The sequence below is a fragment of the Carassius carassius genome, chromosome 30 (genome assembly GCF_963082965.1).
Source record: "Carassius carassius chromosome 30, fCarCar2.1, whole genome shotgun sequence".
Lineage (NCBI taxonomy): Eukaryota > Metazoa > Chordata > Actinopteri > Cypriniformes > Cyprinidae > Carassius > Carassius carassius.
This window is the reverse complement of record NC_081784.1, coordinates 30,289,717-30,314,286: the sequence shown is the minus strand read 5'-3', so window position 1 is coordinate 30,314,286 and position 24,570 is coordinate 30,289,717. Positions and strand designations below refer to the sequence as shown.

The 24,570-nt window shown below is 37.2% G+C and overlaps 1 protein-coding gene and 1 long non-coding RNA gene across 2 annotated transcripts; both read right to left on the bottom strand.

The window, feature by feature from the left end:
* Window positions 1-3,357: 3,357 nt before the first annotated feature.
* Window positions 3,358-4,763, bottom strand: LOC132111233 (zinc finger BED domain-containing protein 4-like). Its single transcript, XM_059518388.1, has 2 exons — window positions 4,188-4,763; window positions 3,358-4,064 (listed from the first exon to the last, which is right to left on the bottom strand). Exons 1-2 carry the CDS (start codon window positions 4,611-4,613, stop codon window positions 3,624-3,626), a joined length of 867 nt encoding a protein of 288 aa, XP_059374371.1. The 5' UTR covers window positions 4,614-4,763; the 3' UTR covers window positions 3,358-3,623.
* A 12,956-nt stretch (window positions 4,764-17,719) lies between these two features.
* Window positions 17,720-22,437, bottom strand: LOC132111232 (uncharacterized). The gene is made up of 4 exons (XR_009424769.1): window positions 22,380-22,437; window positions 19,942-20,093; window positions 19,674-19,759; window positions 17,720-17,897 (listed from the first exon to the last, which is right to left on the bottom strand). It is a non-coding gene; the product is annotated as an uncharacterized LOC132111232 (long non-coding RNA).
* Window positions 22,438-24,570: the final 2,133 nt, after the last annotated feature.

The window sequence follows — 24,570 nt, the reverse complement described above, 5'->3', positions numbered from 1 at the left end:
ACCAACAGACTAGACAGAGCAGGTTAGTTATGATATAAAAAAATATCAGATTCTGTCAATTTTATTACGCAATTCAAACAATACCGTTTTGGCACTTGTAAATGTTACACGGCAGATCCCTAGCGCACGTGAACCGATCATCTCTACTATAGTAACAAACGCAGCTACGGTTAGCCATCCTTAACATTAGCATGTTTATCGAACAGCCTTCGATACATTTCTATGTTATAACTTTCCGAAAAAAATACGCAAACATATAAAACAAACTTCTAGCGAAATACTAACAGCATCTTACTTAGCAATCCAAAAGAAATGTTGCAAGTTCGGAGTCGAACCTAATTTCTTTCAAGTCCATCAGTTGTCTCCAGCGATGGAAAGCAGTGCCGATGTTTACTCTGGTTCGGCTCCTTTTCTTATCGGATTTGATTTGTGATTCCAAGCGCGGTTGTTTCCCTGTAGCGGGTGGTGGTGGTAGGGGTCTCTTGCCAAGGGCTTCAGCCATCCTTCCGCTCTCTTCCCTGAACTGAAATGAAGTAGTGGGTGGGCTGTACTTTCCACACGATTGACATCAGGTTAGATTACGCCCACAAGCCGTGCGAGTTATTCGTGTATTGCAGGTTGGCTGGTGGTTATGTTGCCAGCATACCGCCTCCCATGGCCGAAACTGGTATTACGACACCTGTCGGGCTGTGGCTAGTAATGCTAATGCTAATTAAGGTTGATATCTCTGCTTTTTTAATGACATCATCGTCCTTATTTCTTCTCATTCTTTTGATGCATGTAGGTAATTTTTTTGATATTTTTACCTCAACTTTTACGCATGGCACCTTTAAACATAATATTACCATTTTTTTTACAATGTTACTACACTCAAAAAAATTTCTTTGTACTTTCACCTTTGCCAATTTTACTTAATCCATTCATGTTGTGATTACTTAAAAAAAGAATTTAACAATGTGAACTTAATTTAATCTAGTTTATTCAACTAAAAAGTGTGTATTGTCAGCTTTACTTAAAAAGTATTTGTTCAGCCAACATAACATTGTTGAGTAAAAGTAACAGATTAATAAAATAAAGTATTTAATTAAATTAAATTAATTAAAATAATTAAAATAATTAATTAATAAAATAATACAGGACTTGCATCTCATTGGCTGAGGATTTTGCAGTGTATTATGGGTAATTGTTGTACCATTATATAGGTAGGTGTGTGATAGGTATGGTTTTGAAATGCAACATTGCAGTTCAAATACGTTTGAAATATATTTGATAAATTATAATTAAAGAAAGATCTGTTTGTTAAATTGTATGGGTTCTTTGCACTCTTGATTGGTTGATTCAGAGTTATGGACTTAATAAATTCTAATTAGCAGGGGTGGTGTTTCTGAAATGGCATTAATCAAATTTTATGTCATCATTAATTATATTTTTTAATGTACAATTAACTCATTTGTTGCTTTTTGACTCTACTAAGGTTTCTTAAATTTACTTAAACTTCTTTTGTAAAATGAACTAAATTATTAAAAACATTGTCCAAAACATTGCAAATTAGTTGGGCTGACACTATTAAATTAGGCTGTGCCCAAACTTAGTAAATAAGTTGAATCTACCTTAATAAATTAAGTTGACCCAACATAAGTACATTAAATAAGAATAAAATAATTGCATAATGCTGAAATAATGCAAATAAATCATGTGGAAATCCTTTCCATGATTTTTTTATGTTCATTCAAAGAGTTATTTTTTTGAGTGTAATGTATAGATTAAAGGTTAAAGGTGCATAGCGCAAGAATTCTGAGTTTTCGCAGAACTACGCCCCCTCTGGCGGCAAGCGAAACTGCAACCAGAGGTGTGCACGCTCACGGACCACACGCACACGCACGCTTGCACGAGCACAAGCTGGTCATAACCCAAGGAGCATCAGCCGCACAAATCTTTTGTTTACAATCATAATGTCTTCAGAGGTAATAAAGTTTTAAATCAGAAAGTCATTTTAAATATGTGAAAGTAAAGGCAATTGAGTAAATTACACACTTATGTGTGAGGGAAAAAATGGGGGTAGTAGAAAACTTTGTTTTTTATTTCCATCTATCTCCATGTTGAACTGTGTTATGTGTTTACTGTATCCACTTATGACTGTATTATTATGGAAACACGTTCATGAACAATATAAGTTATTACTTTGTAAAAGCTCAAAATAGTAATCATGATACCATACCATACCATACACAGTCGGTCAACAAAGTACACCCAAATGTCTCAAGGTAATAAACAATCAAATGGCACTATGACGTTACCATAAAAGCCAAACAGGCTAATCCGCCGAAGATTTGCGGGGGTTTAGCCTGTTTTATTGTTCAGCTAAGTAGCATATTCCAATAGCAATACATCCTAATTAAGCAGTAATTTGCTAAAAATGTGTGTCTAAGTATCTAACTTATATATCAGCATTTTATATCACACTCAAGATACTTGAACTGTTTTACTCGAATAGCAAATCATTAAAGTACATGTAGTGCTGATTTATTTAGTAGATTTTTGCCAGGGACAATACACACTGATGAACATTTATGTGAAATGTGTCAATACTTTTCAACTGCTGTCCCTGGGCATTTGGCAAGGTCACAGTAGTTCATACATTTAGAAGACAAAAAAGGGTAACTATACACAACATGTAATTAGTAGGGCTGTTTCGAATGCCATTTTTTGAGCTTCGAAGCTTAGGTGGCAATCAATATCGAATATTCGAAGCTTCGGTGGGTGGGGCTAAATATATAATAATAGTGTCGGTTTGCATTTGTATCATCTTTCACGACTTCACGTTTCACTCTTCGGCATCGTAAATGTGTTGCGGCAGACCCAGTGGAGTGCAGTGTTGCATTTGGTGCAATATGATCAGGTGGCACACATTCTTTAAATATTAATAAACATTTAATAATCTTTTAAATAGAACAGTTTCCGGTACGCATTACACGGGCAGGTTTATGCTCCGAAAACGGACAGTGCACAAGTGATACAAAACACAAAGTCTGTTGAGAGCAAGAACTTTAATAAGGTATTAATAACGAACATTTCTTTAAAACAAATGAATCCCAAAACAGAAATTAAATTAGTAACACACAGTGATTTCAACGAACTGTAATAAATAAAGAACACGGTAGCATGCTTATAAACAGTTGAATAAGAATAAATGAATTGTTTTTAAAATGACACAAAATGTAATATCTATTACAATTAGTTTTATTCTATATAAGGGATTTATTTTGTCTTATTCTGACTTTTTGTTAATTTAAATCTTTAAAATGCGCGATGCTTTTATTGAAAGCATGTTGCGGTGTTTTTTTTAATTTATTATTATTAGCCTGCAGTTCGTTGAACTACATTCATTTATTATTCGTAAATGTAATAATTACTGACACCGTAACGGGTTGGCTATTTAAATTTAAAGTAATTGTAATAAATTTTATTCACTCCCTTATATAGAATAAACTGTAATAGGTTAAATAGAACAAGGTAATGTTAGCCTAGCTAGACAGCTCACATTTCAATGACAAAAATATTTAGGCTCTTTCAAACACTTATATAAATCGCAACCCAGTGGTTGGAAACTATTGTGAAACTACCTATACTCGTTTCATGTTGTGTGCGAGGAAGATGAGTTTGTCCACATTTTCTGGTAAAAGGGAACTTCGGGTCTTGTTGACGATGTAGCCAGCTTTTGAGAAAATGCGCTCTGATGGAGTTGAAGTGGCCGGAACGCAAAGAAGGTGTTTGGCTGCAAATGCCAGTTTAGGGTAGCGGTCACTGTTTTGCTTCCACCATGCCAGTGGGCCCGACTGTAATTTAGTAGCATCTCTCAAATACTGCTCCATCTCTGTCTTTGCGCTGTCTCCGCGTTCTTCTTCCTCTTCGTCATCAGCCTGCATCAGCATTGAAATCTCCTGCTGTTTTTTTTTGGCGGGTGGTGGTGGCGCATCCGTCTCCTCTTCTCCGTGGCTTGCTGACAGCTCTTCTCCCTTGCGAACGATCTGTTGCTGATGCAGATGTTCAGCTAGTCTGACAACCTAAACAAATAGCATTTTCTTAGTCTAATCTATGCGTAGCGCACACAATAATCTTAGTGGCATAATCACAATACATTTTAATTATTTACTATTATATAGTAGTAATAAAAATATAAGTCTAACCTCAATGTATACCAGGTCCTTCTTCTCATCCTCAAGGAATTTAAGGTGCTTAAATCTCACGTCTAGTGCTGAAGAAAGGAGATAGATGCTGGTGGGTTCCAAATTTAACAGTTCCCATCTGCTGTCGATCTCCTTGACAAGGGTATTCTTCATTTCTCTGATGGCAGGGCTGTCATCCTCTTCTGGTGACAGGTGGCGTTTCTTCAGGTTAAAGAGCATTGGCACTGTTGCCGACAACGACAAGTTTGCCTCCTGTGATAGTAGTTCTGTGAGTGTGAGCAGGGGCCCAAGTAATTCTGATGTCTCTTGTGCCAGTTTCCACTGGTCTCCTGTCAAGTCAAGGGTGCGATTTCCTTTCTTAGTGATGCTGGGATCTGACAAAACAGCTGTCACTGGCCATCGCTGCTCCACCAGTCGGTTAAGCATTTCATACGTAGAGTTCCAACGAGTAGCAACATCTTGAATGAGTTTGTGTTGTACAACGTTCTGCTGCGTTTGTTTCTCTTTCAAAGCAGCTGTAGCCTTGGCACTTTTTTTGAAGTGCCCTACGAGATTCCTGGCAGCTGAAACTGTGCGACGGATTCGGTCCAGTTTCAGAGCTTCATTTATGCATAGTTGCAGCGTGTGTCCTGAGCAGCAGACCCCTTGAACGGTTCCCCATTTCTCCGGTTCTTTATTCAGCGTCTCGGTGCACAGCTTCATATTGCTGGCATTGTCGTGAACAACGGCTATTCGCTTGTAATTTGGAATTGCGAATGCATCTGCCGCGTCTCCAAGCTGTTGTGCAATGTTGACTCCTGTATGGCTTGACTCAAATGCTTTGGTTTCCAAAACGAAGGCAGAGAGTTCCCACTCCTGAGTTATAAAGTGACAGGTGACAGCCATATACGCCTCCATACTCACGGAAGTCCAGATGTCCGTTGTGAAACTTAAGGCCGTAGCTTTTTCAACGAGAGCATAAATTTGGCCTCGCAGATCGCTGTATTTAAGAGACAGGGTGTTTGAAATACTGGAACGGTTTGGGACAGTGTAGTCTGGCTCCATTATCTTCATTAATTTTCTGAAGCCTTCGCCTTCAACTACATTAACGGGCCTCATATCCATAGCGACAAACTCCACTATGGCATCTGTTATCTCTCTCTTTCTTTTCTCTGTTAACGGTTTTCGGAATTGCAGGATCTGCTGTGAAGTTTTGGGTTTTGTTGAGCATGTTGATGGCTGCGATACCTGTGGATGTACCTATAAACAAATTATTATTAGCCTGTGCTGCTGTATGTTTTTAAATAGTGTCGTATTTGCAATTAGCCTATTTATCATAGCAAATTAAGCGCATAAAAGCAGTTTTTTTTTTTGTTTTTTTTTTTTTTGCCGCGTGCTACTTACAGAACTCAGGTGATTTTTCAAACTTGTGGTGCTGTTGTGGTAGGCCAGTTTCAAATCGCATATTTGACACACTGCCTTTGTCTTGTCATCCTCACTTAATTTAAAGTGCTCCCAAACAGCTGAGGTCTTGGGCATTTTGTACCTATTCAGTATGAGATGAAATAAATCACTACGTTCGCCAACGGGCGGTTCAAGCATGAGTGAGAATGAGTCCGCGACGGAAGTCACGTGTTGAAAAAAAAAAAAAAGAATATTCGAATCTCAAAACTGAAAATCGAATGCCACCCCACCGAACGAATATTCGAATATTCGATTATTCTAGTACAGCCCTAGTAATTAGTTCACACACTACAAGGTAACATTTACAGGGAAATAGCTCAATGGTCCATGCAAAATAGTGCATGAGTCAGAAGTTATGCAGTTAAAATAAATTAAATTTGATTGTGATGAAGATGAATATACAGTTATTCGATTCAGTAAATAGTAACCCTGCTGTACAGTATGAGGAAAGTAAAGTAAATACCCCTTTACCATTGTATTTCCCTTCCTGCAATGTTCAGAATAAAGCATTTCTTTTATCACAATATCAAAATGGTTTATGTTCTCATTTAGAATACGAGCTCTGACCAATTTGATGTTCCTGTGGAGACAAGCACTGAGGATAGCAGTGACAGCAGTGAAAGGGGCAGAGCACGAGGGAGACCAAGAGGGAGACCAAGGGGGACAGGCAGAACTACTAGTGCTAGTGCTAGTGGCAGTGGCAGGGGCAGGGGAGGAGGCCGGGGAAGGGGCAGAGGTCAATCAAGATCTAGATTGATCAGTGAAGAGGACAGACAACGTGTGGCTCAGCTGTCTGCAGCCAGGACAGCAGAATTGCAGGTTGGTCTCACGGTACACAATCCAATTACATACAACCACTCCAAATTTTACAATCAATGTCTGCTTCTGATTGCAGGTACAGTTACAACGACTGACACTTGAAGAGAGGGATGAAGTACTCCAGATGGTAGTCACTCGTTTACCTGGTGTCCTTTTTGACATCATGGGCTATAGGCAGGCTACACCCAGACCAGCTCCACCTAACAGTGGTCCTCCTACTTGGTGCACCTGTCTCAACTGCATATTAATGCCTACTGACATCGAGAACAGATGTTGTAGACAGGATCCAGCTGGCTGTGTCAGCAGAAGTGCACATATGGAACTTTACATTTTGGATGAGGGCATCCTGCGGCTGGCTCGGCAGACCTGGAACGACATCCTTGCGCTGGATGACAGACAAGACCCTGGAGCGGACAATCGCAAGTATCGATACTCGGCCTACCGGCAATTCACAATCTGGCAACATGGCCGGCTCGGCTCAGGAAATCGGGTTGTCATTCCATCCTGCTGTGTGTCGAGAACCCGAGAAAATTATCCTGACCCTTTTGGGAATTATGTTGGTTATAAAGAAGCACCATTCAGGCAATAAACAAGTAATGAGCACATCAGAAAATATGGCAACAAATTAGAGAAGAAAAGGCTTTATTGTAAATATTTTTTTTTTCATGTTTGCAAAAATAAAGAAATATGCAGTGCCTATGTTTGACTTTGAGTCTGTTCAGGGAGCTGATGGCATCTCCTAGAAAAATAAATCATGAAGTGGTATTAGAACTGTTAGAACAGTTTACTATGGAAAAGAAAATTGACACTGAAGCAATGTGGCTAAAGGAATCAATGAAAATAGATATCTTGTATATATAAAAGAAAAAAACTATTTTCAATGTTCTACAATGTACATTTAACACAACATACCTGCCCTCTGTGGACTTGTGACTGCACCAGATCTGCTGTAAGAGGGGGCACAATGCCAGACAGGGGTCCCAGAAACCGAGGGTCATCTGGTCTGTAGCTTCGCTTTCTTGGGAGTCCTCTTGCAGACTGAAGTCGTAATCCTAGAATTTTGATCTGCAGGTCCGGGATGTAACTATAGTCTTTTGCCTCTTTCATGGTTTGTACCCGATAGCGCTGTGACTTCTTGCTGTACAGTCGTTTTTGCCTGCAGAACAAATTATATGACATTAGTTCTCTAAACATGCATTATATTGAAAGGTCATAAAGCAATCACTTACGACACTTGGCCTTTGTTGTTGACATGCACTGGTCGGCGGTTGTGGTGGTTGTAGTCCAACACCGCAATAAATGTCCTGGCTTCATAGGTTTCATATGAAAAGGCAAACCGCTTGCCAGCATACATTAGTATGTGGTTTTAGAAGGATTCTACCTGAGAAGTTGTCCTAGAAAATATAATGAAATCAAAAGACAACGGGTCATGGTCATGAATATTCATATTGAACAACCAAAAAATGTTATTATTACAGTTTATAGTAACATCATTTTTATTCAATTATTCTGATGCCCATACCTACAAAATAAACAATCTTCCCGGAAGGTGAGAAACTTCTCAATATCCTTCAGCCATCTGCGGTTGAGCACAATTTGTGACAGAGCCACATGTGCTGTAGATCCAGGGGGTATGACCTCTCTTTCATCACCCAAAGGCCCATGGAGGCATCTGCCAAGGGCCCATTCATGTACTCCACTGACATGGTGGAGTACACCTCGCCACACACCCTAAAATACACAAATGTCTTTTACATAAACACCCCAGAACCTCTATAATGTAATAGTATAAGCAAAATTGACATCTATTACTACAGTACTTTACAATACTATTTCATACACTTTGAATGATCATACTCACCATAAACTCCTCTCTGTTACTTGCATGTTGACAAGCAAACCAAAAGTGGTTTACAATATCTTTTATCCATCCAAGTATTGGTTTTTGACCCGACATCATCCCAGCCTGTTGAAGGAATTCAAATTTCAAAATCAAGTTTCATTACTGCATGCCACTCTCAGCATAAAAAACATGTCACTTACAACATGAAGTCTCTTAGTGAGATTCTTTGCAGCATGCCAGAGGCTCGAGGTTGAGTAATTCTTTGACAGGATGAAATGGTTGTTACCCGGTTCACATGCGCCGCGCTGCTGTGAAGGGAGGAACTTCACTGAACGAGAAGTACGAGTCAGTGGATTACGTGAACGAGAACGATTCGTTCACCTAAAAGATTCGTTCAAAAAGAACGATTCGTTCACGAACGACACATCACTAGTCTGCAGGCGCCTTTTCAGGAATGACAACAGCATGCGAATCTACACTAGGTAAGATCTAAACCTTTATTACTATATTAACGAGCACAATGTAGGCCTATTGTGAATTTTTTAATTGTCATTATTTATTTTTTTGTCGCTGTGGTTGCCTGTTTGTTTAAAAACCTCTTCCGTAGATGATTAACCCAAAAATAAAAAAATAAAGCTGTCATCATATACTCAACATTATGCCGCTGTAAACCCATATGGCTTGCTTTGTTCATTGGCATACAGAAATGTTGTAAATGTTACCGTCAGTCAGCTATCTAGATAGACCCCACAGAATAAATTCAGAACAGTTTAGAATGACACGAGGGAGAATAAGCTAAAACCCCAGCTAAAATCTTTTTACAGACCTACCTTTTTTCCACTTGTATGTCAATACATTATACATTTTTAAGTATCCTTCAGGTTCAGTGTAGGCAAACTAACTTTTTACATTGTTTGGTGTGTATTTTCTGAAAACATGTCTCATCCAATCTAGATTTGAGAAGTAGATCCATTTAATGGCCATTTGGAGAGTTATTGAACCTTCATTCCACATGGTTCGTGTGACCAGAGCAAGGACAGCTACAGCGAGGAGAGAAGTTGGAATAACAAGCAATGCAATGATAAATATTGATATTGTATTGTTTGTGACAGAGAAAGAAAATGTTGATGCATACATTACATGCATGTATCATAATTATTTAACATTTATTTTGACAGTGTCAGTCTCTGCAGCCCTTCGATGAGTTCCCCCTCTTCATGGTCCACCTTTCAGTCGATCTTCCACAGAGAGATCTGGCCTTACACAAAAAACTTGGGATGGATTCATTTGGTTTTATTTGTACAGACTACAATAGAAAATGTAAATTAAATATTATGTAAGTGCAAATATATGTAACATTAATATGTTTTCTTGCTCACCAGTGTAGTGTAAACAAGGAAATATCCACACTTAAATTTTTGAAACTTTGATACAGTTTTAATAGTTATGTAAAATACAAATACTAATAACTATGACAGTGTAATGGTGTGTTACTATATTTTTATAACCACTACTATATTTATAACACTTCTGCCACTTGGAGGACTGCTAGGTCAGGCAGATCACTGGTGACATCACTGTAAACATTCTCCTGAGATGAAAAACAAAAGGTATAGTGTAAATTGACCATTAAGAAAAATAAAAAATGTCCACCATCATTACAAGTTGCATGCATAATGAATAGAGCCATAATCATTATGATTGTGTTTTAGTCTTTTTTCTGTTAGGGCTAATCAAATAGGCATGTTATACATTATGAATAAAAGCAAGATATGAAAAGATGATGTATCAATATTAGACACTTTCCTCCTATCTTAACCACTCAGCGAGTTTCCTCTCTTGAAAACAGGACCCTCATCCCACTGACAGGACCTGGCTTGACTCTTTAGGCATACCAATGGGGCGTGTTAATATTATTAATCAAAGTTTATTAATTATGTCATAGATTAAAGAATTTGATAATTCTCTTACTCCCCATTGTTGTAGGTTTGTGCCAGCTCTGCTCCCTTCAGTGCAGCTCTGTACAGGAGGAACTGCACTGATTCTCACTTCTGAATAGTGTGCTGTCTGCTACAGTGCTGCAACAGTATGGATGGGAGTCTGTGAAGATAATAACATTGGTTTACATATTTCATTGATTTCAGATACATTTGGAATTACTTTCAGTTGCATTTTAAATTATTACATTGTAAATTACTCTATATTTAAAATAAATTATGACAAATAATTAATATTTTATATAATGTTACAAACATGCCAATAGACTGTAAAGAGAACAGTAATATTTCAAAGGATGTCCCTATCTCTCTTAACCATTTCTGATCTTGTTTGCTTTTTACTGAATAGCTTTATCATGCTTGTGTTGGGGATCCCTGGAAAACTGTTATATAAATGTGAACAATTAATTCAAGCTTCAGGTTACAGATAATATAATTTGAAAATATAACAATAACTGTCAGACTAAAGCCCCGTTCACACAATGAATGATAACTATTAAGGTAACGATAGAGTCCACAGCAGCGAACGATATAATCTGTTTATTCTAAGCGCGCACACGCTCGTCTGCTGCTTTACATTCTCCAGCTCGTTATAGCAGGATTCTGATTGGCTGTCAATGTTTTTAAGCGTTCATCAGCTGGAAAAAAAAATAGTTCTTAAAGTGATTCCAATGATATTGTTTCTCTTCTTTATCATTATAGCTGTGGTGTGGACTCTTTTTTTAAATAGAAAGATTTTTAAAACTAAATATCTTAATCGTTTTCTTTATAGTTTGGTGTGAACGGTCCTTTAAGATTTATTACGATACATGGCAATCTAAAAATGGCAACAGTAACGTTATTTAAAATACTTTATATCAAGTAAAGAAGTTTATATCACAGCAAGCACCTATCAGAACCACCGATGCAAATCAACGTGGATTACCGGGAGTCCTGCTTTTATTTCTACTATCTCTTACGAGTTATAAAAAGATGAGGTGGACTGAGTTTAAAGCTAAACTCTAACTTAGCCCTGCTATTTTTGAGCTGATCAAGTCAGTGCAGCAGCATTATCCAGCCTTATTAGCTAGGTTTGCTAGAAGACGATAGAACAATACTCACCCTAAAGTTGTTGATGTAACGTTTAATGCCCTTCTCCGCGCGATGAAATTCATTTACAGTCATCAGGAGAAGTTCTTGTAAGATGAAAAATCTTCTCCTCTTGTCAATTTGAAAGCTCCACGGAAAGAGCAATGGTTTCCCCACACAGCACCGGATTTAAATAGCCTAAGCCCCCCTGAGGAAAAACATTGTGTACAAGAGCAGAGCTAAATGGTCCAAATTGAAAATATTATCAATTTATTTTTTGCTCGATTCATGAATCGATACATTAAGATTATCAGGATATCAAAACATTTAACAAAAACACGTTTTTCATTTAAAAATCGATTACACATATTAAGTTATACATACGTCTCGATGCAATATCGGTGTTTAACTTTCAACACTGCCCCCTAGTGGTCGGGAGCACTTCCGTTGTGTTGTGGCTTAATTTCGTTGTGTTGTGAGAATTTCGTTGTGTTGTGGCTTAATGTATTTGTGTGGTGGCTTAATTTCGTTGTGTTGTGGCTTAATGTATTTGTGTTGTGGCTTGATGTCGTTGTGTTGTGAGAATTTCGTTGTGTTGTGGCTTAATGTATTTGTGTTGTGGCTTGATGTCGTTGTGTTGTGAGAATTTCGTTGTGTTGTGGCTTAATGTATTTGTGTGGTGGCTTAATTTCGTTGTGTTGTGAGAATTTCGTTGTGTTGTGGCTTAATGTATTTGTGTTGTGGCTTGATGTCGTTGTGTTGTGAGAATTTCGTTGTGTTGTGGCTTAATGTATTTGTGGTGTGGCTTAATTTCGTTGTGTTGTGAGAATTTCGTTGTGTTGTGGCTTAATGTATTTGTGTTGTGGCTTAATTTCGTTGTGTTGTGAGAATTTCGTTGTGTAATGTATTTGTGTTGTGGCTTAATTTCGTTGTGTTGTGGCTTAATGTATTTGTGTTGTGGCTTAATGTCGTTGTGTTGTGAGAATTTCGTTGTGTTGTGGCTTAATGTATTTGTGTGGTGGCTTAATTTCGTTGTGTTGTGGCTTAATGTATTTGTGGTGTGGCTTAATTTCGTTGTGTTGTGAGAATTTCGTTGTGTTGTGGCTTAATGTATTTGTGTTGTGGCTTGATGTCGTTGTGTTGTGAGAATTTCGTTGTGTTGTGGCTTAATGTATTTGTGGTGTGGCTTAATTTCGTTGTGTTGTGAGAATTTCGTTGTGTTGTGGCTTAATGTATTTGTGTTGTGGCTTAATTTCGTTGTGTTGTGAGAATTTCGTTGTGTAATGTATTTGTGTTGTGGCTTAATTTCGTTGTGTTGTGGCTTAATGTATTTGTGTTGTGGCTTAATGTCGTTGTGTTGTGAGAATTTCGTTGTGTAATGTATTTTTGTTGTGGCTTAATGTATTTGTGTTGTTGCTTAATGTCGTTGTGTTGTGAGCTTATGTTTGCTTTTTTAATGTCGTTGTGTTGTGCATTACTGGGCCACCGTACATTGTAGTGTATGTACAACACATGGCTGAGTGTCCTTATAGAAAAATAACGAACATATGTATATACATACAATATATATATATATATATATATATATATATATATATATATATATATATATATATATAAATAAAATCCAGAGACAAATCAAATAAACCACTGAAATACCTGGGGAGTCCATTCGTCCGTCAGCTAAATACAAATACAGATGCATGTTAGCTATTTGAGAATTTGCAAATATGGTACAACCAATTTATTACTTACCAAGGGCAACCAAACTGTCTTTAGTCTGTAATCGGTTGATAATGGCACCCCTCTTCTCTGTCCAAAACTCCCTTACAGCTGGTACGCAGTAGAAATGCTGTATCCCATAGTGTGTTGAAGATGTCACCATTTTGATGTTCATATATTTGAAGAGTAGGGCAATCTTGGAGTAATTATTCCCAGACAATAGCACATTTGATGCAAGCATAAAGTCCCCTCCTTGCATCCCATGTTTGAGCAAAGGCTGGCTGTTCCAGATCCACAACTTGTGTCTGTGTGCAAAACTAGGCAGATAAAGAATAAGTATCACAAATGCACCTAAATTGTATTCCATTTTATACTGTCGTTCATTACTTTTTATAAAACATTGAATAGGCATTTAGTACTCACCCACTCCAATATAACTGCAGTGCCTCGCACACGCGACTGGACAGTGAAAGGAGGACGGCCGTCACACTCCACTCCTGTGATGTGGTTACTGTAGTTGCATTTGGTAATAGGCAGCTGAAGAAAAGTGGCCGTTTGCATCAGGTTTTGGGTGTATGTAATACAGGCCTGCTGGTTAATTAGGTCACTCTCAGCAACCACACGCAGAAGGCTTGGAAAGGTGGAGATGCCTAATACTGAATCCTCTGCATGTTCTTCAAGGTCTACTTCAGGTGTCTCATCCACTGGCTCATCCCGGTCACAAATATCCATGACAGCTTCTTCTAGCCCAATGATGTGTAGGTCATCCAATTGATTCTGCATAGGAACACTGGTGCTGTGCAACAAAAAAAATATGCATTTTATTCATACCTTTACCAGAAAAACACTGTAGGACTTGCATTACGACATAACATACCACAAAGATATAGGGGGGACATAATCAGAGTCATATGGGTCTGTGTCCAGTTCTTGCTCAAACTCTATCCTGTACAAATGAAAAAATACATTATTTTAGCCAACAATATTTGAAAAAAATAAACTGATGACCCCAAACAAAGTAAAGATTAGAAGAGATTATTTGAAATTTACACACTATTTTCCAGATTGTTGACTTCCTGGTCATCTTCTGAGATATCCTGCAGCTCGATAGACTTGACACTACAGAAAAACACAGCAAAAATCTAATGCAAAGGTAAAGCACAACACATTTAAAAAGAAAAAATGTGGTTACCTTTCTTCCAATAGCTCCAAACCTTCATCTTCTCTCAAAGGATGTACTCCAGCAACCAGGAAGTCATCCCTGTTGACATAATATTATTATTATCCAGTACTCAAAATGGTTTGTCACATTCTAAATAAATGTATCTAATAGAACACTTCCCATTGTATAAGTTAATTCAACATCAGAAGGAGCAAGGGACATGTTTCATTTCTAAAATAGTCTCTGGAAGCAAAGATACCTATCAAACTCTCCGGCCGTGACTGAACTTGGTGGATGTGGTATTCCCAATATATTTGCAGTACTAGTAGATGCCTGATGAGGTGTAGATGTAGATGGTAATACTACAGTCTTCTCATAGCTGAAAACAAGAAAGCCATTACCAAACAGAATACAATGAGTACATGTAAATATAATATTGATTATTACGTCGAAGTAATAAAAAAAATAGGATTAAATCAGGGCTAAACCAGGTCCAGACCCAGTAAAGTTAGCCTCTCAAACGTATTGATTTACAAAGAGTAGAATACATTGTTGCCCCCACATACCTCATATAAACTACATACAAAATGTACCACATTCCCGGGAACAATTTACTATTTTTCCAGAAATAGAAGATATATATTATTCAATGTTGGTCAAGGACATGAGCAACATAGCATGTTAGCAAAGGACACAAGGCTACCGGTAGCAGCTAGGCCATACACAGTTTCTGAACCTGATTACTGACAATGGTAAGTTAGTAAAACTTATTCCGATTGTACATTTATCTAGCTTATGCTAAAGCATTACACATTTTACGGATAGTCATTTATTGTCATTTATTGGCCGTATCAGACATTAGAGAATGGGATATATCTTACCTTTTTATCAAGAAAAAAGCCAACTGAGGATCCCGTTTGAGCCCTAGAGCAGACCGGAGACCTCTCCATTTGTTGAAAGCCTTCCCTATGTTTACTCTCGTCTTAGCCCGACGCCTGTCTGACTCCAATTTGGACCTTTTGGTTGCACTAGACAAAAGTTTTCTTTTTTTTATCTTACGTGGAGTTTGCGTTGGTGTTTGAAATGAACTACTAGCCGGTCTCTTAGAATCCATTTTCGATGGAGAATGGCGGCGTCGGCGCATACACAAACCTGCCAGACATATGAGCGTGCCGTGAACGCGCATGACGTCACACCCAGTCTCAGATTCCGACCCGAACCCCTCTTATTTATTTTACTGTACAGGATTATAGAGGCAATCGCAGTGATCAGAGAAGGGCTCATTCAGCCCATCAGGCAATTGTTTAAGCATGTATGGGTTAGAAAACCGGTATTTTTAACATGAAAAGTTGCGCAATGCACCTTTAACTAAACCCGTGGTAAAGAGGCTGACTCCACCCACTGGCAATATTTGAAAAATGCTGAAAAGTGGGTAGATCACAGCGGAGATAGAGGGGATGAACCGAGGGAGGGGCTGAGGGGGTTGGGCGTGAACCTGTCCGCAGTGACGGATTGATTGACAGCTGCTGTCAGAGTTGCTAAAATGGAGAGTGACTGTAGTGAGGCAAGTAGCTGTGCAACAGAGCGTTCATTTGAAGTAGAGGACTTTTCCCCCCCACCTTCACCTGAAGTGGAGGATGTGGAGGTGTCTGTGGAGACAGGGCCTGAGCCATATCAGTTCGAGCCACTGGCTCAAACTACAGTCTTAACTCCCGCATCGCGATCGGCATCCGACGATGCAAGCAAAGCAGCCGTGCAAGAGAGAATGGGGCCTGTCTCTGAGTGGTAAAATATTAGCATTATGGCTAAATTAGGCTAAAGTTAATCACAAATGCTAACAAACTATCAATATTTGAAAACCCATTAAATTAGGTTAATTTTGGTATGATTTAGTGTTAATAATTAAGCGAAAAACAGATTTCAAGTCTCCCTCTATAATTACAAATGATTTTGTCTCAACAGGTGGGCACTGCAGCTCACTGTCCCTGGTAGAGAATGTGTGTTGTAGGGAGATACCCAAGGTATATCTATGAAATATGGCAAAATCAAGAGTGTTAAGTCCAGTTAATTAATTTAATAAGTACAATACACAAAACAGAGTTCATACACATTAATAGTTAAACAAACAAAAAAAAAGGTACAAAATAAAGTGCAGCAGATTCAAGACTGTGGAAACTTTAACGATTTAAAGGTTACTATGAGAAAGATACCTTATTCAAACTGATTTTACACCTCATGAATATGATTTACCTGAATTTCAAGTACTTCAAGCATTTTATGTACCTTGTACAATACCTTAAAAATAAAACACACACAACCTCAACATACCAAATAATAAATAAATCATCCTAAATAAGTAGTAATAACATTCTCATGTTGTAGGTAGTACACAGGTGTGACCAGATTGGCTGGGTAGGCTGTGTAACAGCACATCCAGGCTTTGAGCCAGTAGCACAAACCCCTGTGTGTTACCAGCAGTATATGGCACTTACGTCCAGTTATATGGGGAGATGGAAGAAACAGTTATAAACAGGTTAGTTCCAGGAAGAAAGATCAATGTTTATATAAATAAATTGGAAAAAATTAAATACATTTAAAATGAAATAAATAAAAAATTACCCTCCACTTTAACCTACATGTGCATCACCTCTCTTTCAGCATTTATAGACACCTTGCATATCGCAATGTCGTTAGGTGGTGTTGGGGGTCCCTTGGCCAACATGTTCGGGTGGTCATACCGTCATGTGCTGTGACACGGATCAGGGAAGAGTTTCCTGAAGAAGGACCATACAGGGGTTTCCTTCCCCCATTGCGTTTTTGAATATATATTTGTATTATATTAAAATGTAATTAAAACGAATTATAAAGAAGCATTTTTAACTTTAGTGACAGTACACAATAATAATAATAATACAAAAACCCGCTACAAAACTCAAAATGAATATGTACCAACCTATTTCTACCCTCTAAATTTGAATCAGTAGCACCTACACACGGACCAAAAAAAAAGAGAAAAAAAAAGTGAAAACCATTTTGTTCAATATTGTAGATGACAGACATGTCAAAGCTGCCAGAGTGGGTATATCATCCATACCAAGCTTTAAGTAGTTCTTTACCTTGTGTTTGAATGGAAGCTTTCTGAACTTATTGGTACCGACAGTGTTGAAAAGTAAGAGCCAGTGTTAAACAGGCTGATTCCATAAAGTAGGGATGCACCGATCCAATACTCAGTTCATGTTTACACGATAACCGACCTCATGTGTTTTTAAAGAACCTTGACCTGTGTCTGCTCACTGCCTCCTCCTTGTTAATGTGTTGCTATTAAAAGTGCGCCAAGCAATTTATCCATTTTAACCAAACAGCTGGTTTGCCAACGACTGTTTTAGGCTGCAGGTCTTTCTGCCCCAAGGAAAGTAGAATGCACTCTGAATGAAGTCAAACGTGTATCTCAGCGACTTTGGGTAACTCACAAAGAAGGCACATTGCTACAGGAAGGTCATGTAGATTGTCCATCACTAATTTTCCCCCGATTACTATTCCAATCAAAGATGGAGACGAATGCAAAGAGTTGAGGGGCTTAAGAGTCATCCCATCTTCAACTACAGTATCACAATCCCCACTGGCACATCAATAATTGAGCTGTGATCATCGGCCATCTAGTGAATAAACATTAACAAATAAAAATTAATTCACATACAGGCAAGCTCATTTACATTTAAAAAGGTGCAACTTAAAGGGTTAGTTCACCCAAAAAGAATTACTCAGTAATTACTCACCCTCGTGTTGTTCCAACCCAGTAAGACTATCGTTCATCTTCAGAACACAAATTAAAATATTTGTGATGAAATCTGAATCTTTACCCGTGTATTTACCGGAATCGCAGTGTGAAAGGGGCTATAGTACCCCTTACAAAAATTAACCGTGGTTTTAATACAAATAAAACCAAAAAACCATGGTTACTATAGTTAAACCATGGTAACCACAAATTAACCATGGTTCTGCTATATTAACCATGGTTTAACCATGGTATTTGTAGTAAATCTGTGGTTATACAAATGGTTGTCACCAAGCCAAAAAACCATGGGTTACTACAGTTTTACTATAATAAAACCATGGTTATTTTTCGTAAGGACTACAGTGGCTCAACCTGAAGTTTATCAAGCGACGAGAAAACCAGTGTCCGCCAATAGTGAGCCTAAGTTCTGACGTACGACCCAGAAGCGCTGCGCTGTTACATTACGTGAACTCATTCAGAGAAACAAAGAGGAAAAATGAATAGTTGAATAAAGACGTTATTTTTGTTTGTTTTTTTGCGCACAAAAAGTATTCTCGTCGCTTGATAAACTTCAGGTTGAGCCACTGTAGTCACTTGGACAATTTTAACGATGTTTTTTACTAACTTTCTGGGCTGGCAAGTTCAAATTACAGAGAAACCTATGGAGGAGTGAGACAGCTCTCAAATTTCATCAAATATATCTTATTTGTGTTCTGAAGATGAACGAAAGCATTACGGGGTTGAAACAAGAGGGTGAGTAATTACTGATAAAAATTAATTTTTTTCTTAACACTATCTCTCATGAACACTGTATCAATCTCAATCTAAAGGGTTAGTTCACCCAAAATTGAAAATGATATAATTAATTACTCACCCTTTTGTAGTTGCACATCTGTAAGACCTATATTCATCTTCCGAACATAAATGAAAATATTTTTAATGAAACCAATGAAGAAACCCTCAATACTAGAGATCCAATGCAATTACCACATTCAAGGTCCAAACAGGGTATGAAAGACATCATTAAAGTAATCCATGTGACTGGTGGTTTAGCCAAAATTTTATGAAGCTAGGCAAGTGCTTTGTTTACAAAATATGATCTCCAACGCATGTTCACGCAATTACATCTGCTCTTGCATCAACAAAACTCAAGCGTTGTGGTGCTATGTTAGTTGTGTTCAGGTGCGAATCTGAACAACACACATGTGATACTCTCATGAACGGGCGTTGCAGATAAACATTTTCAAAAATACACTGGTAAATTATGTGTTTTTGCACAAACATAGCACTCGTTTTGCTTCATAAAATTGAAGTTAAACCACTGGAGTACAGTAGTACAGAGTACGGTAACAAAGTCTTTCATATCATCCTTGAAAGTGTAGTTGTGTTGGATGTCAATGGAGGGACAGAAAGTTACAGAATATCATTAAAAAAAATTTTTTATTGTGTCTTGAAAATGGAACGACACGGGTGAGTAATGAATGACAGAATTTTCATTTTTGAATGAATTAACCCTTTAGATTGAGATTGATACAGTGTGTGTGTGTGTGTGTGTGTGTGTGTGTGTGTGTGAATGACAGAGATTGTGAATGTGTGTGTGAGTGTGTATAGAGGGTGAGAGGGTGTCTTTTTCACATTTTCTCCTTAGAATACTTACCAAACACGTCTTACAGAAAGCAGGAGAGTCATCTCCAAACCAAAGGGGTAGTCCTTGAAGCACCAAAGTTCAGTTGGCTCTGATAGCTTGTGTGGAAAAAATAAAATTGTATTAAATCCAACCACTTGATAATAATACATTATAACAGCCTTTAAACATTTAATCAGAGATCAACTATGAAGTCTATATTTCAGTTTATACAGTTTTCAAATCAATCTACTATCTTCTAAGATATATCTAGGATAAATTATTGGGACTTCTAACTAACCTTTGTTGCTTCAGAAGGTTCATCAAGAGCTGACCAGCAACTCCCTTTCTGGCTCTGAAAATGTCCAAGAGGCATGTACTATGTTGGTCAAGGGTCTCGTAAAATTCCCTTTTCAAGTTCTTACCAGCAATCCTATTAAACTCCATGTAGATCTGAAAAAATTAAGAAGGGGCTAGTAATGACATGCATGCATGTTGTGCTTGATTATTTTTTAAGATATCATCAGGCTCATCCCAGTCAAAGTTAAAAAAAAGGGGTTGACCTAAAAAAGAAAAGGTTAATTATTTACATTTAAAAGGATTTTTCATTCAAGAATGAAAATTTGCTGTCAATTTACTCACACTCAGCCCATCCAAGATGTGAGTGACTTTATTTAGCAGAACATTAAAGATTTTTAGCTGAAACAGTTGTCTTTGGAGATTTATATAATGAAAGTCAACTGTAACCAACCCTTTGAGGGTCAAGAAAACATGTACAGAACAAGCGAAACAAAATCAATAATTGTGGCTCCTGATGATATACTGGCTTCTTTTGAAGTGAAAAGATAGGTCTATGCACGAAACATTATTTATAACATTATTACCTTTACCTTGTACAAACAGTCCTGAGTGTATTTACTAATGTCTGGAGCGCGAGTGAAAGAGATATATCAAACGTTGGGAATATGTGAATACTGTCACGCTGTCTGGTCTCTGTTTCCCTGAGTTTCCACTAGTGGTCTCACTTCCCCATAGGCACCTCACCGCAGGCACTACAATTCACACAAAGCCTTGTCCCTTCATCACGGTAATTGCACACCTGTTAATTGCACTCAGGTGTCTTCACTTTGATCGTCATTATCCTATCTATATAATCCAGTCTGTTTCCTATTGTCTTTATGGAGTCCTTTATTTCCGTCACCTAGTTTCCTCACGTTTCCTAGTCCTTGAGTTCCTGTTCTTGTTCCTGTTTGTTTGTTTCTATTTGGATTATGTTGGTTACGACCCCGGCTTGTCTTTGTCCCTGATTTGGATTACCTTTAATAAAACCACACTGCATTTGGATCTCCCGTCTCCTGTGTTCCCGTACGTGACAAATACTCAGTCTTCCAGATTTGAGATCACACATGGGAACAATCTTACTTTTTTATACAGGTTGCAGCATTAAGGATAGTAGCAAGTATCATCTTGATGAACAATACAACAGACACATCCTCCCTTTCCTCATGACAGTCGGGAAGATTAACTTTTTACAGATTCCCAAAGTTTGATGTACATCTGAAGGATCGCCACTGAAGACTGGAGGACTGATCCTGAAAATACAGCTTTAAATCGCACAAATAATTTATTTTGAAAGTATAGAAAACCATTATTTTAAAGTTTAATATTTCACAGTATTACTGTTTTTTTCTTTATTCTTGATCAAATAAATGCAGCCCTGATGAGCAGAAGACACTTCTTTAAAAAAAAATATTTTAAAAAGTAATGCGTCCAAACTTGACCAGTACTGAATATCTTGTATGGCCTGAGGTTGAGTAAATTAAGAGCAAATTAAAATTGTTTTCATTATGAGGGTTATACGTAATCTAATCTGTTATAGTCACTATTAGCCACTTTTTTCAAATAAATGCTTTAATAAATCTTAATAAATTCAAAATATATACTTTAACATTTACATATACATTTTAAAAATACATATTTTAACAAATTCACAAAAAGTTTACTTTTAATGGTAACAGCTTGTCACTGGGGTATTTACTCTCAAATGAACACTTTTATACTTTTTTTTTTTTTTAGATATTTAAAATGGCAATCTGTTAACGTTACCTGACAGTGAAAGTTATGGTCACGCTTTATTTTAGGGTCCAATTCACACTATTAACTAAACATTAACTATAACTTTTGCCTCAATTAACTCCTTATTTGATGCTTACTTATAGTTTATAAGGTAGTTGTTAAGTTTAGGGAATTGCTAATTGGGAACAGCTCTACTAATGGTAATTTTATAAAGAAGGAAAAAAAAATCCACAGATGCATTTAAAACTACTGTAGAAAGAATAATTAATATTATGCACCAAAGACGTTACATCCACATAACATTTAATTAATAATATATCTCTGTAAACCTGTCGCAGGCGGGAAAATGATTTTAACGAACATGACCGGCCAAAGAAATTCTTAAAACGATTAGGCCTAAGTCAGTATCACGCTGCAGACCAATTCTACAGCAAAAAGAAAAACCAAAATTACACACAGAGCTATTTCAGTGTATCTAGAAATAGATTTTTCTCGAAGTTTGAGCCGTAATATCACGCTTAGGCCTATTGTAAACTAACAGCACTAGTCAGTAAAACATTGGCTATGTTTGGAACGCATTTATACCTTGTCCATCCGTATAAAAAATAAAACATTTAACAGACAATAAAGCAAAATTTACAGGCGCGTTATAGATTAACTTACCAGCGTAACATTACTCCTGTGGCCTCGACTCTTCCTCCTCCTCATCTGCTTCATAACCGCCTACCTGCTACACCGATATAAAGTTGGTTCGACGTTTGACATTTGACATTTTGTCAGAGATTCAGCCTCGGAGATCTTCAATAATTCTTTAATGATTTAGCACAAAGACAAGAAACATACTGTGTTGTAATTGTTTTCAAATGTAGAAGAGAACACACATTGTGTTTTAATGGTTTTAATCTGCCTTAAGGAATTATAACTGAAAGACCTTATAATGTAAAAGTGCAGGAAAGGGACTATCTGCAAAGTGCAAAATGAAGAGAAAATTCCATCTAAATGCTTCACTTGTGAAATGTATAAATAATAAATCTCAAATCAAAGGGGTGTGTCTTATTATGTGTTCATAAAAGATTTAGCTGTTGGTTTCATTCACAGAACTGTAGCACAACAAAGTTATTGTAATGTACAGACTGAGAAAATGTTTGCAAAGCATGACAAAGATTGTGCAGTTTAGCGCCACCTAGAGGAACATATTGCACTTGTCTCGACCAAGTCTGACATTCAGAAGTTTAAATAAATTAATTTAGAATGCATCCAGTTTGATATGTAAATTTAAATGGGTGTGTCTTATTATTTGTTCAAAGAAAAAAAAAGTTACAGCCATCTTTTACTATCACATGTAAATCAGGATGCATACTATTGAATTCAATTTGAACCCATTAACACACTCATTTTTAAAACATACAGTATTCCATCTCAACTTCAAAGGGTGTGTCTTGTTACTGGTTTTAGCCACAGAACTATAGTAGAACTCATATTATTGAAAATGAAACCAACACATCATTTAGTTTCAAATAAATACAGTCTTCTATCTCAGCTACAAAGGCTGTGTCTTGTTACAGATTTAATAAATGATGTTTGGCAGCCGTATTCATTTTCAAAAAGCGATGTAGAAGTCATGCTATTGACTTTCAAAAATCTCTTGTGCTCCTTCCATTGAGTCTCCAGTGTTACTGCCCCCTAGAGGAAGATAGGGGAGCAGCTGTTCTGAACCAGTATGACATTCAAAGTTATAAATTATTTTAAAATCAATAAAGTCTTCTATTATCAACTTCAAAAGGTGTGTCTTGTTTCTGAGTCCTGAATGAACATTTCAATTCAGGTTTACACTCATATGTACATCAGGACACATGCTATTGAATTAAACAGTATGTTTGTTGAAGCATCTTGTTGTCACAGTTCTTCTGGATTTATTCTCTCTCAGTTTGTATGTCATTCCAGACAGACTGATGATGATCAGATCAGATCTATGTGTGGAGCACTGCCTGCTGTCAGACAGAAATCTCACTGGATTATTACAATTAATAGCCAAATTACTGTTTGGAGATGTAAAGTGATATTTCCTACTACTGACACACTACAGCAAAATATAAAAATAACTGACTTAAAACCTTTTTTAAAATGTAATGAAAGTATGAAAGTACTTGTGTTCAAATTATTTTGACCACCACTGCATATTATATATGAAATCCTAATCCAAAAAAGAAAAAATAGCCCATATATTTTGTATTTTATTTTATTTACATATAGTGCATTTGTTTTTTTGAAGCATATAAGTATGGAATCTATAAATACACATACACACACACACATATAGATCAGCATAAAATTCCATCCATGCATTACTATCACCAACACCTAAAAAGTAGTCTTGCACTCTTAAAAGAGTTTTTTTTTTTTTTAAACAAAAGTTACTGTACTTTTGAGTAGAATATTGAGGAAGGTCCCAAATGTTATTTCAGTGACATACACTGAAAATATATTCAAAGAGGAACTGATTTTGTTTAATGAACGTTGTTATTAAATATATATATATACACACTAAGTAGACAGCCTGCAGGCCCTTTTTACCGCCGCGGGTACCGCCGCCGCGGCGTCCATAAAGTGCATTTGCAGGCTTTGACCGCTGAGTGGTGCTTTAACCACAAGTTATCAAACAAGCGCATCAAAGCACATTTTCGCAAATAGACGTCAGTTTTGCCTCACTGATGTGTTACATTTGATGGCTTCAGTCAGGGAAAATGAAAGAAAAACACTATAGTTTAAATATTTAATATATTTAATATTCACAGATGAAAGTTTGGTATTTATGAAGTTATGTGCATTTCTTAGGTCGAATTCAAGCAGGATA

Excerpts from the sequence above, each read along its gene's own strand:
- LOC132111233 (XM_059518388.1), bottom strand. The coding sequence starts at position 4,613 with ATGCTTAACCGACTGGTGGAGCAGCGATGGCCAGTGACAGCTGTTTTG. Across the intron at positions 4,065-4,187 it reads AGGACCTGGTATACATTGAG|GTTGTCAGACTAGCTGAACA; the intron begins GTTAGACTTATA and ends CTATTTGTTTAG.